This window comes from Branchiostoma lanceolatum, chromosome 12, assembly GCF_035083965.1.
Source record: "Branchiostoma lanceolatum isolate klBraLanc5 chromosome 12, klBraLanc5.hap2, whole genome shotgun sequence".
NCBI lineage: Eukaryota > Metazoa > Chordata > Leptocardii > Amphioxiformes > Branchiostomatidae > Branchiostoma > Branchiostoma lanceolatum.
The window spans coordinates 12,749,066-12,763,271 of record NC_089733.1 but is presented as its reverse complement, the minus strand read 5'-3'; the positions used below and the strand labels follow the sequence as shown (position 1 = coordinate 12,763,271).

At 41.2% G+C, this 14,206-nt stretch overlaps 2 protein-coding genes across 6 annotated transcripts in view; one reads left to right on the top strand and one right to left on the bottom strand.

Annotated features, from left to right (window-relative positions):
• The window catches only part of LOC136445916 (lachesin-like), a 33,722-nt gene extending 19,613 nt beyond the window's left edge, over positions 1-14,109 (bottom strand). Inside the window, exons 1-2 of one of the 5 annotated variants that reach the window (XM_066444142.1) lie at positions 13,979-14,109; positions 13,449-13,512 (exon numbers count right to left, since the gene is read on the bottom strand). In XM_066444142.1, the coding sequence (XP_066300239.1) occupies positions 13,449-13,509 (61 nt within the window). In that variant the 5' untranslated portion in view covers positions 13,510-13,512; positions 13,979-14,109. Of the gene's footprint in view, positions 1-13,448; positions 13,513-13,790; positions 13,926-13,978 lie in introns of those variants that run through there. The other 4 variants (XM_066444143.1, XM_066444141.1, XM_066444145.1 and 1 more) reach the window with 4 other exon arrangements.
• The window catches only part of LOC136445839 (V-type proton ATPase 116 kDa subunit a 1-like), a 268,423-nt gene that overhangs the window by 221,089 nt on the left and 33,128 nt on the right, over positions 1-14,206 (top strand). The gene's annotated exons all lie outside the window — the stretch shown is intronic.

The following is a 14,206-nucleotide window of genomic DNA, read 5'->3' as shown; positions in this document are numbered from 1 at the left end:
ATACAGACAAATCCACCAGATTTGATAAGTGCGCGATTTTTGGTTTAGATCAAAACCATTACTTTAATCAAAGGAGAACGATAGCATTGTCATTGAAAGGGTTCATTCTTTGAAAAAGAGATGAAAAAGCTAAGTTGAAAATGATAATGCAAGCCTATGTGTACCTAAAATCAAACGCTGGACGTGGTTAAAATCTGCACAATAATAAAAATGTATCTTCTTTTTATTCTTCTAGTTTATGTACTGGGCAGCACCCCTTATGCTAGGGTCACATTTCCAATCCGGGTCCCGGCCGGGCAGTCTTTGGGAACGAAAACTACGATATAAACGGCAATAAAAACACAAAACGTACGCAAAATCATCTAAGAGCATAGCTTGTGCAAATTCCTTGACATACACTTAGATTTTTCGTTTCCGCAAACAGCCCGGCCGGGCCCCGGTTAGGAAATGTGACCCTAGCATCAGTTGGGGTCAGGCGCCTGGGGAGGTGAGCTGCGCTGTTATTGCTGCGATTTCAGATGTAGATGGGCCGTATCCTCGATGCTAGTGCTGTCTGCAATTTGTGTTATGTCCTACAGTAATGAGTTCCATCTCCCTCTAAACTAAAACAAGACAGAAAGTTCCGCTGCAGTAGCTTAAAAGGCCGCTAGGGCGCCCATTATCGAACCTGACCTTCGTTTTTCCAACCCCTTCCCACATATCAAATATCATGAAGATCCATCCATAGCTTTGCGAATTATGCTGTCCACACATGGATACACACACTGACACACAAATGACAAATAAATAACCTTCTTCACTAGTGGGCGAGGGTAACTACAGGAACCGGGTATACAGACGATTTTATTTCAAGTCCGTTGATGAAGGTTTGGCATCCAGGCAATAAGATACGCCAAAAACAGTTACTCAAGCAACTGGATAAAATTTTGAAACAGTCAATCCGTTCCTGAAAAAAAATGACCATCGCCCCCAAACTAAGCGAAGCATGCACGCCTTTCATGTAAATCACTAACATTAGCGGCCGTTTTCCCCCTGGCAATAAATGGTTTCTCTGCAACGACTGGCTTTAGTCGAATATGGGGATAATAAATTACCCTAGACAGCAATGTACTCTCTATAATGCACCTGTTACATTAGCGAAGCCCTCTGCGGATTTTATGGGTTCCTGTTAGAGCTTAGTTAGTTGTTCCTCTACTCAATACTGGCTGTGATGCGTTCAGAACTGTGTGCTGTTTATTATCTCTTGTCTTGTCTAATAAACCCCCGAGTATATCCTACAGGCACAAGTACTGCCCCCTGTTGTCACAAATTGGGATTGATGTTGAGAAATACATCGAGGGGGTGATCTTGAAAATTCTCTTTGCAATATGTTTATGGATACTTGATTGTCAATTCATAGCTTTAACCCATTTCCCCTTGCTTTGGGCCAAAAACTGACTTTGACCCTGTAAATAATTAAATCATTCCGTTGGCCTCCGTACTTATTAATCCAGTAATGTGCCCTCAGAAAAGCGAGGGTGATGTCAAGAAATCTAGTGCTGATCTCGAAAATGACATTTGTGTGCATGTGTGGAAAGTTGTTCATCAATTTGCAGCCTTAGTAAGTCAATTAGATTCTCTTCTTGCTTTGGGCCCAAAGTTGACCTGGATCTTCTGCAATTAGAAAGCCATTAGAACCCATACCTAGATGCAACATAATCTGAGTGAAAATGGCGGTAGTAGTGAGGGGCATCAAAATGTTGCTAAAGACTGCTTTCTCGAGAGCACCCTAACCGTAAAAACGGAATGCACTGAAGTGGGCAACACAGTGAACAAGGTTTTACACCTTACTCACTGAGTTATCTTCAAGTCAAAGCACTGAAAACATGGTGTAAAAGACCGGAATGATGTGTAAAGCATTGGCAGGTATCTACCAGACTGGAACTCAATGTGTGTGACCAGTCGTGCCAAACAGCCTATTTCTGGACAACTGGAGGAAGAGAAAGCATTACCGTTGGAGATATCGATATGCTGTGTGCACTACGTGTACTTCGTGTGCAATAGCCTACGTTTCTTGTCTGGTCTTATGGTAATCTCCAAGCAGATCTCCACGGTGCTAAAATCGTACAAGCTAGCCAGAGAAGCTCCAGTCAGCCAGGGAAGTTGGATACGGTCTTTGCAACCGTTGGGTCTGTTTGGAGACTAGTCTTATGGGGGGGGGGATGTCATTTGCTGTTTTGATTGTATATCAGTACCCAGTTGTAACCTTTAGCACACTGAAGTAACGTTTGGCACCCAATTCTCTATTGGTTACAGAGTTAGGCAGCAGGGAGAAGGTTAATACCCTAGTCTCTACGACACATAATAAGCCGAAAGGGAACAAAATAAATCTGCTTAAACGTGAACATTCAATAAAGGATATTTAACTCAGGTTCACCCATCCATCCATCCATTCTTTCATTCGTTCATCTATTCGTTTATTCCTTTTCCGTTTTCTTCCATCTTATTGTCTATTTCATTTTCGTTCTATTGGTGTTCGTTCTTGTTGCCTTCTTTTGTATCCCTTTTCCTCTTTTGTTATGTCAGCTTTCTTAAACTTCCACCTTCCTTCATTCGTTTCATTACTCTTTTTCGCCTTTCTTTCGAAATTCTCTCTTCATTAATCGGTCTAGGAATCTTCCTATCAAACAACTGTAGTCAGTCTAGGGGCACCTATCTACCAGGTGTAGCCGGTCAAGGGACCATGGACCTAAGATAAAACGTTAGCCTTCGTTAATGTGGAGTTTTAACAGACTAAGTGCAAACGTGAAGAATAAGTCACACATTGTCTCATGTCTGCTCTAATCATGTGGTCACACGATAGCACGGAGCCTGGACAGTGCCATCTCACCTCAACCTATCAACACCAACTCCAAGCAGATACTAGATTGTAGTCTCTACAAGACCGTAACCACGCCGGTTATAGGAAGAATATTTTCCAGTAGGGCTTGGCCGGCATAGGGTAACATTTCCAGGCGCGGGAAAATATTAACCTTACCGTGGACTGACTCTCCTGGCCAATTATTCCTTTTAATGCCGAATTCTATGATCCGTACCCCCGTGGGAAGGCCTGGTGGAGGCTAGGAAGAGTGTGTCGTTTCCTGGTAGCCGCGTTTTTATGTCTCTTCCAGAATAGAATTCTTTGCTTGCTTGTCGTGTGTCTTTGTGGGCGGCTAAATCCTGTAGCAAATCAGTCACGTCATTTGGCCGAATTTTTCTTTCTATTTAGCAACCAAAGTTATTGAGAATTGTAACCGTTGTTATTGTATATTACATATTGTACAGTTACCAGGGCTAGCCCTTTATAATATCTTCCGGCTAGTTGGGCTATTCCTGACCGTATGTCTTTTTATACAGCCAAATAAATCAATTCAAATCAAATCAAAGCAACCAAAATTAGTCAGCAAAAGAGACTATTTCTATGACGCACAAACGCTGTCAGTCAGGAAACGTCGCGAGGATCCTCTTAACATCTGCTTGGAGATTATGTTCAACTCAGATTCATATGTTTCTGTAGTCTCCAAGCAGATGTAAGGATCCAGCTCAGTCTCAGTGTTTGCGCTTTTTCTTGTAACAGTTATAAGTACGTCTTTCTAGTAGTACATACATTTCTAGTAGCCAGCGAACTATTAGAAAGACGTACTAAATGTTGCAAAATCACGCGCAAAACACTGAGACCGAGCCGGATCCTTACATCTGCTTGGAGATAAGGATGTCTCCACACGTGTGATACAGTCACTCCTGAAGGCACCTGGCGGTATATGGGATGGATACCCATATTGGCAGAACTAGGGCACGCGCCATTTTTGCAGCAGGCCATCAAAGACTTGTCCCAGATAAGGCAATAATTCACTGTCCTAAACGTTACGAAGGACTAATATTTCATCTGAGGTCGCCAGGATGGTAAGGGATGACCTCAGACTACTGTACAGGGAAGCGATCAAAGAAACTACCGTAAAACAATAATCTGCGCTGCAGCCGACCTGTGAAGGCGATGATGATCAAAGGATAGCCTCGATGCCAGACTGTTTTCAGGGCCTACATAGACCAACTCCTCGGCTCTAGGGCCAACATGCCCTCAAGGAAATTCTACAACAGTTCCTCCTGAGATGGACCCTGAGAAACCCGCACGATAGATAATAGAGAGATCGGGGGTCTGGCACCCAGGCTTATAATCAAAGGAGCGAACGGACCTTTGTCAAAGGAGCGAAGAGGATGTGTACCAGGCTAGTCCACAAACTCACATGCTAAAGGGAACGAAACCATAATTATAACCTTCTTTGCAAAGGTAATAAACTACGTATTTTTGTACTCATAAAAAAGGTAGCTTTGTTGACACAGCAAATTTAAAGAGTACATTCGTACGGTCATCTACAGAGTACAACATAGACATATACAAAACAAATGTTAAGATTCTACTTACTAAACAATAAAGGCTAACATACGTAAATCTGTAATATCTTGATGCTATCATATGCGGCTAATCGCATGTTTCTAATGTAAACACACACATAGACAAGATTCCACTCCATTGATGTGAAGTGATAAGTGTAGATTGAAGTCAAGATGCCGACCGTAATTACATTAGATGCGAAAAATTACAGATATGGATCACGTGATCCGATATTTGGGTGACCCTGCAGTATATCGATTCCGTAGTCAGTATGTAAAAAATAAAAACCCTGCGAAATGTGCTTGAGATACGTGAGAACTACGAGGCTCATTATCGAACTTGACCTTCATCTTTCCGACCTCTACCCACCTATCAAATATGATGTGAATCCATCCACAATCTCTTCACTTATGCTATCCACAAACAAACAAACAAACAAACATACAAACAAAAACCCCACACAGATAGACCAAGGATAGACAAACAAACGGCACCGAAAACATAACCTTCTTGGCAAAGGTAATAATGCCGGCATCAGGAAAGCCTGCAATAACATATACGCTACCCTCTCCTTAATTTTCCATCTCCCAGCAATACAGTTCCCCTCCCTTGAGGCCAGTGAGTCCAGGTTTATATCACAACTCAGTATCTAAATTGACTCCTCATGAACACAGAGTCTCAGAGATAAAACTGGATGGCCGTCACGTGATCTGTTGGCAGTATTACCGTCCGCCATCTTTTACGGTTCGAACCTTTTTATGATCCCACATGATAAACCACATACGCACAAGGGAATACCAGTATAGTATAAACTCTGGCAAGGGTGACTTTCCTCAGAATAGTTCATCTATATTCAAAGCTGTATCATCAATTGTGTATCACTTCACGTAGAAGCTATTGTTAGGGAGAAAAATGGACCGAAAGTATGCAATACTCATTTCGGTGTTGTAGTCAGTGGTTACTCGTTAGATTCGACAAAGATTTGCCTTCGACATTGGCAATACAATCTTCTTTAACGTCTGTTGGAGAGGCGAAATGACTCGGTTTATTTTCGGGGATGTCGTTTGCTGGTGAAATTGGCGCCCTTTTTGGCAAACAAGCCTGTATTTGAAATGTATTACGTTGTACAGTAATGTAATGAATCGAACATGTTAAAAATGCACTACGAGCGTGTACACAAGGCTAGTTGCACAGTGAAGAAGATACAAATACAAATACAACGGAGATGAAGGTGGATTTCAATATCTGACTATGAATATCAAATAATTTGAAGTAAAGACGTCAATGTTATTTGTCATTAATTTGTGCTGACAACAATCTATTTATGAGATGACTTGAAAACATATTTGCAGTAACGACTATGTCATCGCTTAATGGCGCCCTTAATCATGGGATGGAAGAAGATAAGAACGGAGCAAACAGGCAGATGCTATGGACGATAAGCACCTATTTGTGCCCATAATCCGCTTGTTTTTCTGGCTGTTCTTCGTTGTGGGTAGCCTGGAGTCCAGCCTTGTTAGCTTCCAAGGTCCGCTAGCCTACTCTCCAAGCAGAGGTTGAATGGGCAGATCGTCACCGTTTTATCATATGCCGTTTTTTTTCGCTAGCCCATCATCTGCCTATTCAACCTCTGCTTGGAAAGTACGCTAGCCGACACAGTTGGTGACTAGCGGACCTTGGGAGCGGGCTAAAGCCAATAACAAGGCCGGACCCCAGGCTACTTTTGGAGAGGAAGGGCGGGCGTACATTGTTTCAGGTCGAAGCTGGATGAAAGGCGTTTTTGGGGATGCGTGATTCGAAACAGAGACTAGCACGTGTGGATAATTTCAATGTGTCGAGTTCACACAAAGTTCAGACGATTTTAATAAAGTAAATAAAACAATCTACGAACGAATTCACCAATCAACCTTTTAAGAATAGAATATATATATATATATATATATATATATATATATATATATATATATATATATGAATAACTCAAAGATAAATACGTAATCAAAACAGAAAATCCACTACAACATAATAGAGTCACTCTGTGCAACAACACGAACAATAAGAAACTATAAACAATAGAAACCCCGACGATATACCGTGCGGCTGTCGTTATCTGAGGGTTATCAGCTTCTCAGCGACGGTAAACTCGGCTTTTGTGGATTCTATGGTGTTTAGGGTTGGAGATAAACAAAAAAGGACGACAATCCCTTCAGTAAGTAAGGATCATTCCACTTCAGCGAGCTCAAGGTAGACGTGGGGAAGTTTCGTTGTTGGAAGAGTGGAGGAGAACATCTTCCCTAACAACATTTCTGATCCGTCCCTACATCAAAATTGGCTGTAGAAACCTCCGGAAAACCGTCCAGAATGTCTTGTGGGGGTAGCAGTTACCATTCTAGCGTTCTGTTTTTGTGAAAAATGTGGTCTCGATTTGCAACATTAAACATCCTAATGGTGGTACTCTATCTTGCAGCACAGATGTATTCAGGAGCTAGAACGTGACAATGTGTGAAAGGCGGGAAAGCTGTTGGACGACCATCGCATATAACCGTAACGTTATCACCAGTTCTCAGTCTACACGCTGACGTATCTTCAAAGCAATTTTCGAAAGTTTTCAGCAAGTCAAAGTGAGAGCAAGCAAGTGTTACGACGAAACGGTATTGCAATAAAGAATAGTTGAGCCTATTTGAGCCTCCGGCTCCGAGTCAAACGTGCAATAAAGGGAGCAAAGATGATGCCAGACTCAGTCAAAATAGACGATAATATCACACATATGGACAGATATTGCTGTAAAACACCGTGCATTGTGTGGTAATGGTATTTATGTTGAATCGCTGTGGTTCATCAAATTCAGAATCAAGACAAGAAATAACGTGGATAAAGCTCTCCACAAAGACTCCACAAAAACTCAAAAATTGCGAGCAAGCTTGATACACTCAGAACGTACGCAATTTTACGGCTACAGTAAATGCACGTTATAATTATACTATTGTTATATACGACCGTTGGACCAATGATTCTGTGTTCGGCGCTCTTTGCGTGGACTTACTAGGGACAACTGGGAAAAGTCGTTATAACTCGAACTAGCGAAAAAATCAATTCTTTCGCCTCGACTGCACATAAATATTTCTGTTTCATAATGTATGGGTATAGATTTTGTAAATTTGATAACAGATTATGTCAAAAATGGCTGATACGGAAATATGTCTCTTCGTGTGATCAGAGATATAAAAGATGGAATATGAAATGGGGGTGGGGTGGGCAGCAATAGTCACTGAGCAAGGACGGTTTGATTGTGTGAGGGAGTGGATTTGATTAAAGTCTGTGACACCTCACTAATAGCACGACTCCAGGGGCAAATTATTCACATTCATGTCAATATCCATATCATTAACAACCTTGACGCGTCACTACGCATGTGCAAACAGGTGCTGTCTGATTTAAATTCCAAAACATCAACCAAAAATTTCCAAAAATTCAAAGATCAGCACCTTACATTTCCTTGGGTTATTACCAATTTAAAGGCTACAAGTGCACAGCAACCGTTGATGATGATTTATTTTATGATAAGCGAATTATAAAATATTTACGCATTGAAGAGTACCATTGCGACGGTGTATAACGTTATTTGTCTAACCGCATGAAATAATCAAGTCATAAAGTTGTGTGACGGCAAATAACTTTGAATTTAGAGTTACCAAAAACGCAGGAAGAATATAATGGTAAACAGTGGATGATGCAATTTCAATGACCAAATGAAAACAACAACGTGTTACGAATGCTAATGGTTTTATTACATAATGAATAAAGGGACAAAATTCTGCCCACACATATGGAGCCTCGCAGGTATGATTCATTAAAAAATTCTCAAAGGGATTGTTTTATAAAAAAATACCATAAATCATACGTTATCAATAATTATTTTAATTTTATTTTACGGCGGTCATTAACAATCTTTTTTACATAAAATTGTGTATGTCTTTCTATTAAAAAAACAGAAATAGCTTTTAACACTTGTTATATACGCATCATACAATTAGGATACAGAAGCAATGAAGCGTTTCCAGGACCAATTCGTCATCTTGAACAGACGATAATTCATAACTACGCAGCAGAATAATTACTCCAGCTTACGTAAATTCATCGTTACTTTCGGACTAATAATCTAGCAGTAAAGACGGCATACAAGGAACAACTTCCGAACAGCAACAACAACAAACAAACAAATCATACACCAAGTATAGTAAGTAAAATAAATAACAAAACAACAGCCAAAAAACGTTAACAACCACATAAACAGAATATACACACTCCAAGACCAACATATCATAACTTTGATTTCTTAATGGGGGTATAAAACAACCACGAATTTATCTGGGAACAAATTTATCTCTATTTTTATGACTGCTATATTTTCTACTGCAGCACGAAATATACACCGATCGTAAACTCGACACGAAGGTAGTTGGACGATTCCTTGCAGCACGATTTGATGTTTTCACATTATTATTCTTTAGTCGTGACAGGTTTCAGGTCATTTCCGCTAAAAATGTGCGCAACCCGGTAGCCATTTTACGGGCACAACATATATAACCTTTAAGGGCACTCTAGTTAAAGGCACTGAATGTAAGATTAAGACGATGCTGTAAGGAAATGTTCTGGCCATGCCCTTCCAATGCGTTTGAATCGCATTACATAGCAATATTCAGTGAAAATGAGACATTATGGCGCCATACAAGCGTGCAGGTTTGTTTTTATCTCGCGAGCGTGTATTTAGTGGAACCACCACCTGAAAAAAGGGTACTGTAGTGCGGGTTGTTTGCGCATAGAACATATGAAATAGTGACACAAGTGTCTTAAAATATCAATGATAAATGTCAATAATATCACGAAGATTTCATTTTCCAGAATATCTTTAAACAAAATTTAGCCGTCATGCGCCAAAATCCTGCATTGAGCACCTTTAAACATTCGTCAGGGAAAAGCGAGACGTCAATTTTTAACAAAAACAGATAAATTCTAAAGAAACACAGATCCATTTCTCGGTAAAATCGATGGATTTGGTATTCCATCATATTGATTATTCTATTATCCTATTGGGTCGTATTCTTTGGCTTTCATTCGCAACATTTCATTATCAAAATCAGATCGACTGCCGTTTCCCGTTTGCATCGCCTGCCCTTTCATTTAGACTCTACTACGGGTGCGAACCCTCGAATTAGGAAAGCAATTTTACGGCCACGCTTTGAACTTTTCAAATAGAATTAACGTTACCCTTTTTCTGTCCAGTGAGCACTAGCATTAACACCAGGGCCAGGGCGTTAATGAAATTATTGAGTGTGGCAATTCTAGTAAAATCGGCCTCGCTAAGCACAACCGTATATTCAAAGCTAATTCCAATACCGAAGTGGTTGATTTACATATAAATTAGTACAATATGGCCTGGACAAATTCCAGATCCCGTGTGATGATAAAATGGACTGTCCCTTAAACGTGTAAAGAATGAAGATCGGTTGATGGTATCGTTTTTTTGCAAGAAGCCAGGAAAATTTGCGATCAAGCCGCGGAACGAAAAGTATAGGCCAAGGGATTACGGTGGATTTACTGTGGTTCTAAAGAGAAGATTCCCCTTGGGAATAAACAGAACAGTTGGGGTTCTAGCAACGCTCAGCTATCGTCGATAGACAAAACTGGATTTAAAACATATTTTGTTATATTCATTGAGTACGTTAACGTGGTAATGTCTTTTTTATTCCAGTCAATCGTCACGAAAGTATAAACATGGTACCAGCATTGAGTGTCGTAAGCGGTCTGTCTAAGTACACAGCTGCCCCGTAGTATACATAAGTACTTGGTAAACACATCATATGTGCGAGCAGTTTCTTAGGTACACGTTATCAACAGAACTGTACTACTGTAAGCTTACTGATCCTTACTATGGAAAGAAAACAAAAGTTCCCTAAACTTCAAACTATAGGTGAAAAAACAAGTCATTGCGTCAAAGTATTGATATTATACCGAATCTATTTTATAAGCTCTTGCGCTAACGTTAACATAGTTTTAACTCTAGGGAAGAATTTAAGATGTTTATGCATAGCGAGCTTACACCGTCATTTCCAGCTACATGTACACTCATGTAGAAACATCGGATGTGGAGAGGGCATTCCATATGCCTAATCTTATCACACATAAATACAACGCAAGCCGAGCGTTACGTCCCACGTCCAACACTCGTGACTCGCCGGCGCCTGTTTTTATTACTGAAAATTTGTCAGCCAGGAATAGGCTTCGTAAACACTGAATAAGGAGAAATAGTTAAAGAGAGGGAAAGTGACCTCAGTTGAGGACAGCTTACAGGAGCAATTCGGTAAAAAATCATTAAAAAATATGCAAGAAAGCATAAATTCAGTAAGAATTCTGATAAAATTCTGTGGTGAGAATTCTGAGAGGATAGCTAGCGACATTTTATCATCATTTTAGCTGGCGGTACGTCTGAGCTGGGCAGCCGGGAGAGATGCCACGCCCCTTCCCCGCAGTTAGGGGCACACTCAGGGCTGTGTAGGAATGCACCCTCACTGAATAGAAGAAAAATACCCTTGCCAACAAGGATCCATCCATTTTGCAGTCGATAGTTACGGTAAGATCAGAGGTCGCCTGGCCCCAAATGGTACCGACGGTGTTACACTCAACCCAATCCGTAATCGACCTCATAACGCACCCACTGTAGAACCGTCAAAAGAATTTAGCGAACGCTAGAAAAAATTACTTTCAGTTCGATGCTAGAAAATTAAAAGTGGGTCTTAAGCCACACTGGCGCTGCACTTATAATGCCGAACAATATTCAATTTTATCTGACGTGTCAGAACTGACGTGTGAAATGACGCTCGGATCGCGATGTGTCAAAGGATTCGATTATCTAAGAGTTGAGGGATGCAAAATTGATACTTTTCCATTTGGAAAATAACTGTCATTGGGGGAGACGTGTGAGAGTGCGATAACTGTCCCCCGGCCTTCATATCAGAAGCAATAAGGCGCTTGAGATTAATGGTTATGTCTATAATGTATTACAGTTGGGTCCTAGTCTCGGAAATGGACTTCTCGGGCTCGTTCATTATGGACTGGTAGCGCGTTAGAGGTGATATTTTTATATTATGCATGTTTTTTAATTAAATCTAATGCGCGCAAGGAACAGGTGTTTAAAAAAACACACAAACACAACCTAGTGTCAATGGCAGGCGTCTTAGCTTGGCTATTTTTAGCTGTTTTCTGATTATTTATCAGCAACCCGGTATCTAAAAGTCAGAAAATATGATAGGCCAAAACAAGCCCTGTTATGAAGCTTGCATGGGAGGCTAAACACAGCGAAATCTGTTCATGTTGTTACGAAAGTAAAACGAGACGAACACTTGAATGTAACCGTTGGGGTTTGAATTGAAGGACACGCCTCCCTTTCCCGAAGACAAAGGAAAGCAAAATATTGCGACAACAGAGAAGAGAAACCCTAAACCTGGCCCTTCCACGCTTCCAGACGTGTTTCTATTTTTTAGACGCCGTTTGAACAAAAGAAAGTTTATTTAGGGCGAATATGAAACGGACGCTATCTTATGGTCCATTTGCGTAATGACAAAATACGCGTTGAATTAGGACAACATACATATAGGCCTACCGTCTAACTAGTTTGTCTAGTAATCTTTGAACCGTAATATTCATCAGAAGTATATTTCATATTGAAAAATTGCCGTCATAATATCTATCAGCAGATGTGATAATTCAATTTTGACGTTTGAATCACTCTCGTAAAACCGTAACAATGTTGTAGCAAATTTATGACCTCCCCATAAAAAGAGAAACACCTTGAATGTTTAAAATTTATGTTTTGCATTTAGGGTTTTTGAAAGATAGGACTTTTGTAAAACATGACAGCCTTCGCGCCTTCAATGTGTATAAAGTTAAGGATATAACTCGCGCAGAAATATGGACCATTACGAGTTTTTTTTACCGGGTACGCAGTTTGTATTTTACGACCAATTTTGTTGAGGCAGTTTGCGGCTTGTTCTATCAAAATAAGCCTCAATGAAATCGACGTTCTGCCAGATAAATTTTTTTGGCGGCAAAAGAGAAGGACGACCACGTGGTACCACTTAATCGTCACAAGATCCGGGAGGACCCGGATTTTGTCATTTAGTCGTGACTGCGGCGATATACATAAGGACTTTGACGATTATAAGTGACTAAAATCGGTCCAGATTTACCATAAGGTTAACCGTATAAATGTGCACTCTTATATAGCGGTAAATAGTCCGCAAAAGCCAATGACAAGATGATAAAACACGTCGGTGATTTAACGCAATGATTAAAGGATATTTTTCGAGCCTAATGTTGAGAGGGTGTGTCCGGATGACAGATAGGTAGATAGGTAGATCCGGATCTAACTATGGAACAGAAAGTGGAACGGATCTACATTACGTCATCTTTCTCACCTGGCCCTTTTCTTCTCAAATCAAAGAGTCCCGAAATTCTATCCATACCGTCCTGGTAACTCAAGACCAACGACGCGTTGGGTTAGCCACCGAAGACAAATGTTTCAGTGTTTATGGGTCAGAAAGGATACCCGGTCGGCCGGTCCTACCCTAGCGCGACCCGTAGCGGCCGAGCCAAAAGGCATGGCTGGAAACTTGACGGGCAGATGCCGTCACTTTGGTGTGAAATTCCCGTGGCCTGTCGCAAAACATACACAGCATTGCTCGCTATGGGAATTTCACAAGTGGTCAGGAGGACTCGTTTGCTGAAGTGGTCTTTTTTAGGAATAGGCGGGCCAGAAAAACGATCGTCTCGAATTTTCGTTCCAATGAAAGGATAGCAAATCTTGTTGCTTATGGTCCTAAGGCATCTAGTTTCATTTTAATTAATAGTTTCAGTTATCCCTGTATGTTATGGAAGATAGACGACGTGACATATTTAACAGAGGTACTGATCAAAATACCAACGTCGGAGATACGGGATATATAATAACCGTGAAATGTACATGTAGTCAGCCCCTTACCTGAAGCGTTGAGACCGCATATGGCAACGACGAACGCACACACTGTAACTTTCCACCCCATCCTCTGCAAAAGGAGAGAAATTCGATGAGGAATGCCGTATAAAGAACGATTTCCATATAATTCAAGCAGCGTCAAGAGGGCGTGAGGGTGACGGGAGAGCGGGACGGGGGGCTCTTTAGAGCGCTGTGCTCTCTCATGGGTTCGGGGAGAGGCAAACGTTAATCCGTTTACACGCCAACTTCGTACCCCTCTCTCTTCCGTTTTTCTTACATCTACGACATAAAATAAAACAACACATGGTAACCGACAAGCTAGGCCGATACGCATGCTTTAGCACATACAAAAACCCGCGGCAAGATGCTCCTCTTTCCTGTCGTCATCCCGCCGAAAACATGTTATGCTGCACAGCGCACCTAACCCTGTTACCAATTCCTCATCACGATGTCTCAACCGGCGTCTGTTCGGCAAAAACACCGCATACCTGCGACCAAAACGCTGTGACGGTGCAAAAACAAGCAGTGACACTTACCGAATGTACCGGTACACACACACACTCGCGATTCACAAACCGTGGGCTTCCCTCCCTCACCGTACCTTATTTGCTTTTTAGACTGTTTGTCAACCGAAGGGACTCATTTGTATAACATGAATGATGCAGCAACCTAGGCAAACAGGAGAAGGGCGCTGATTGGCCAGATTTCTAGAGAGGCTAGCCTTTACGAGGCTCCTTGGGGGTACATTGAGAACGGTAAAAATT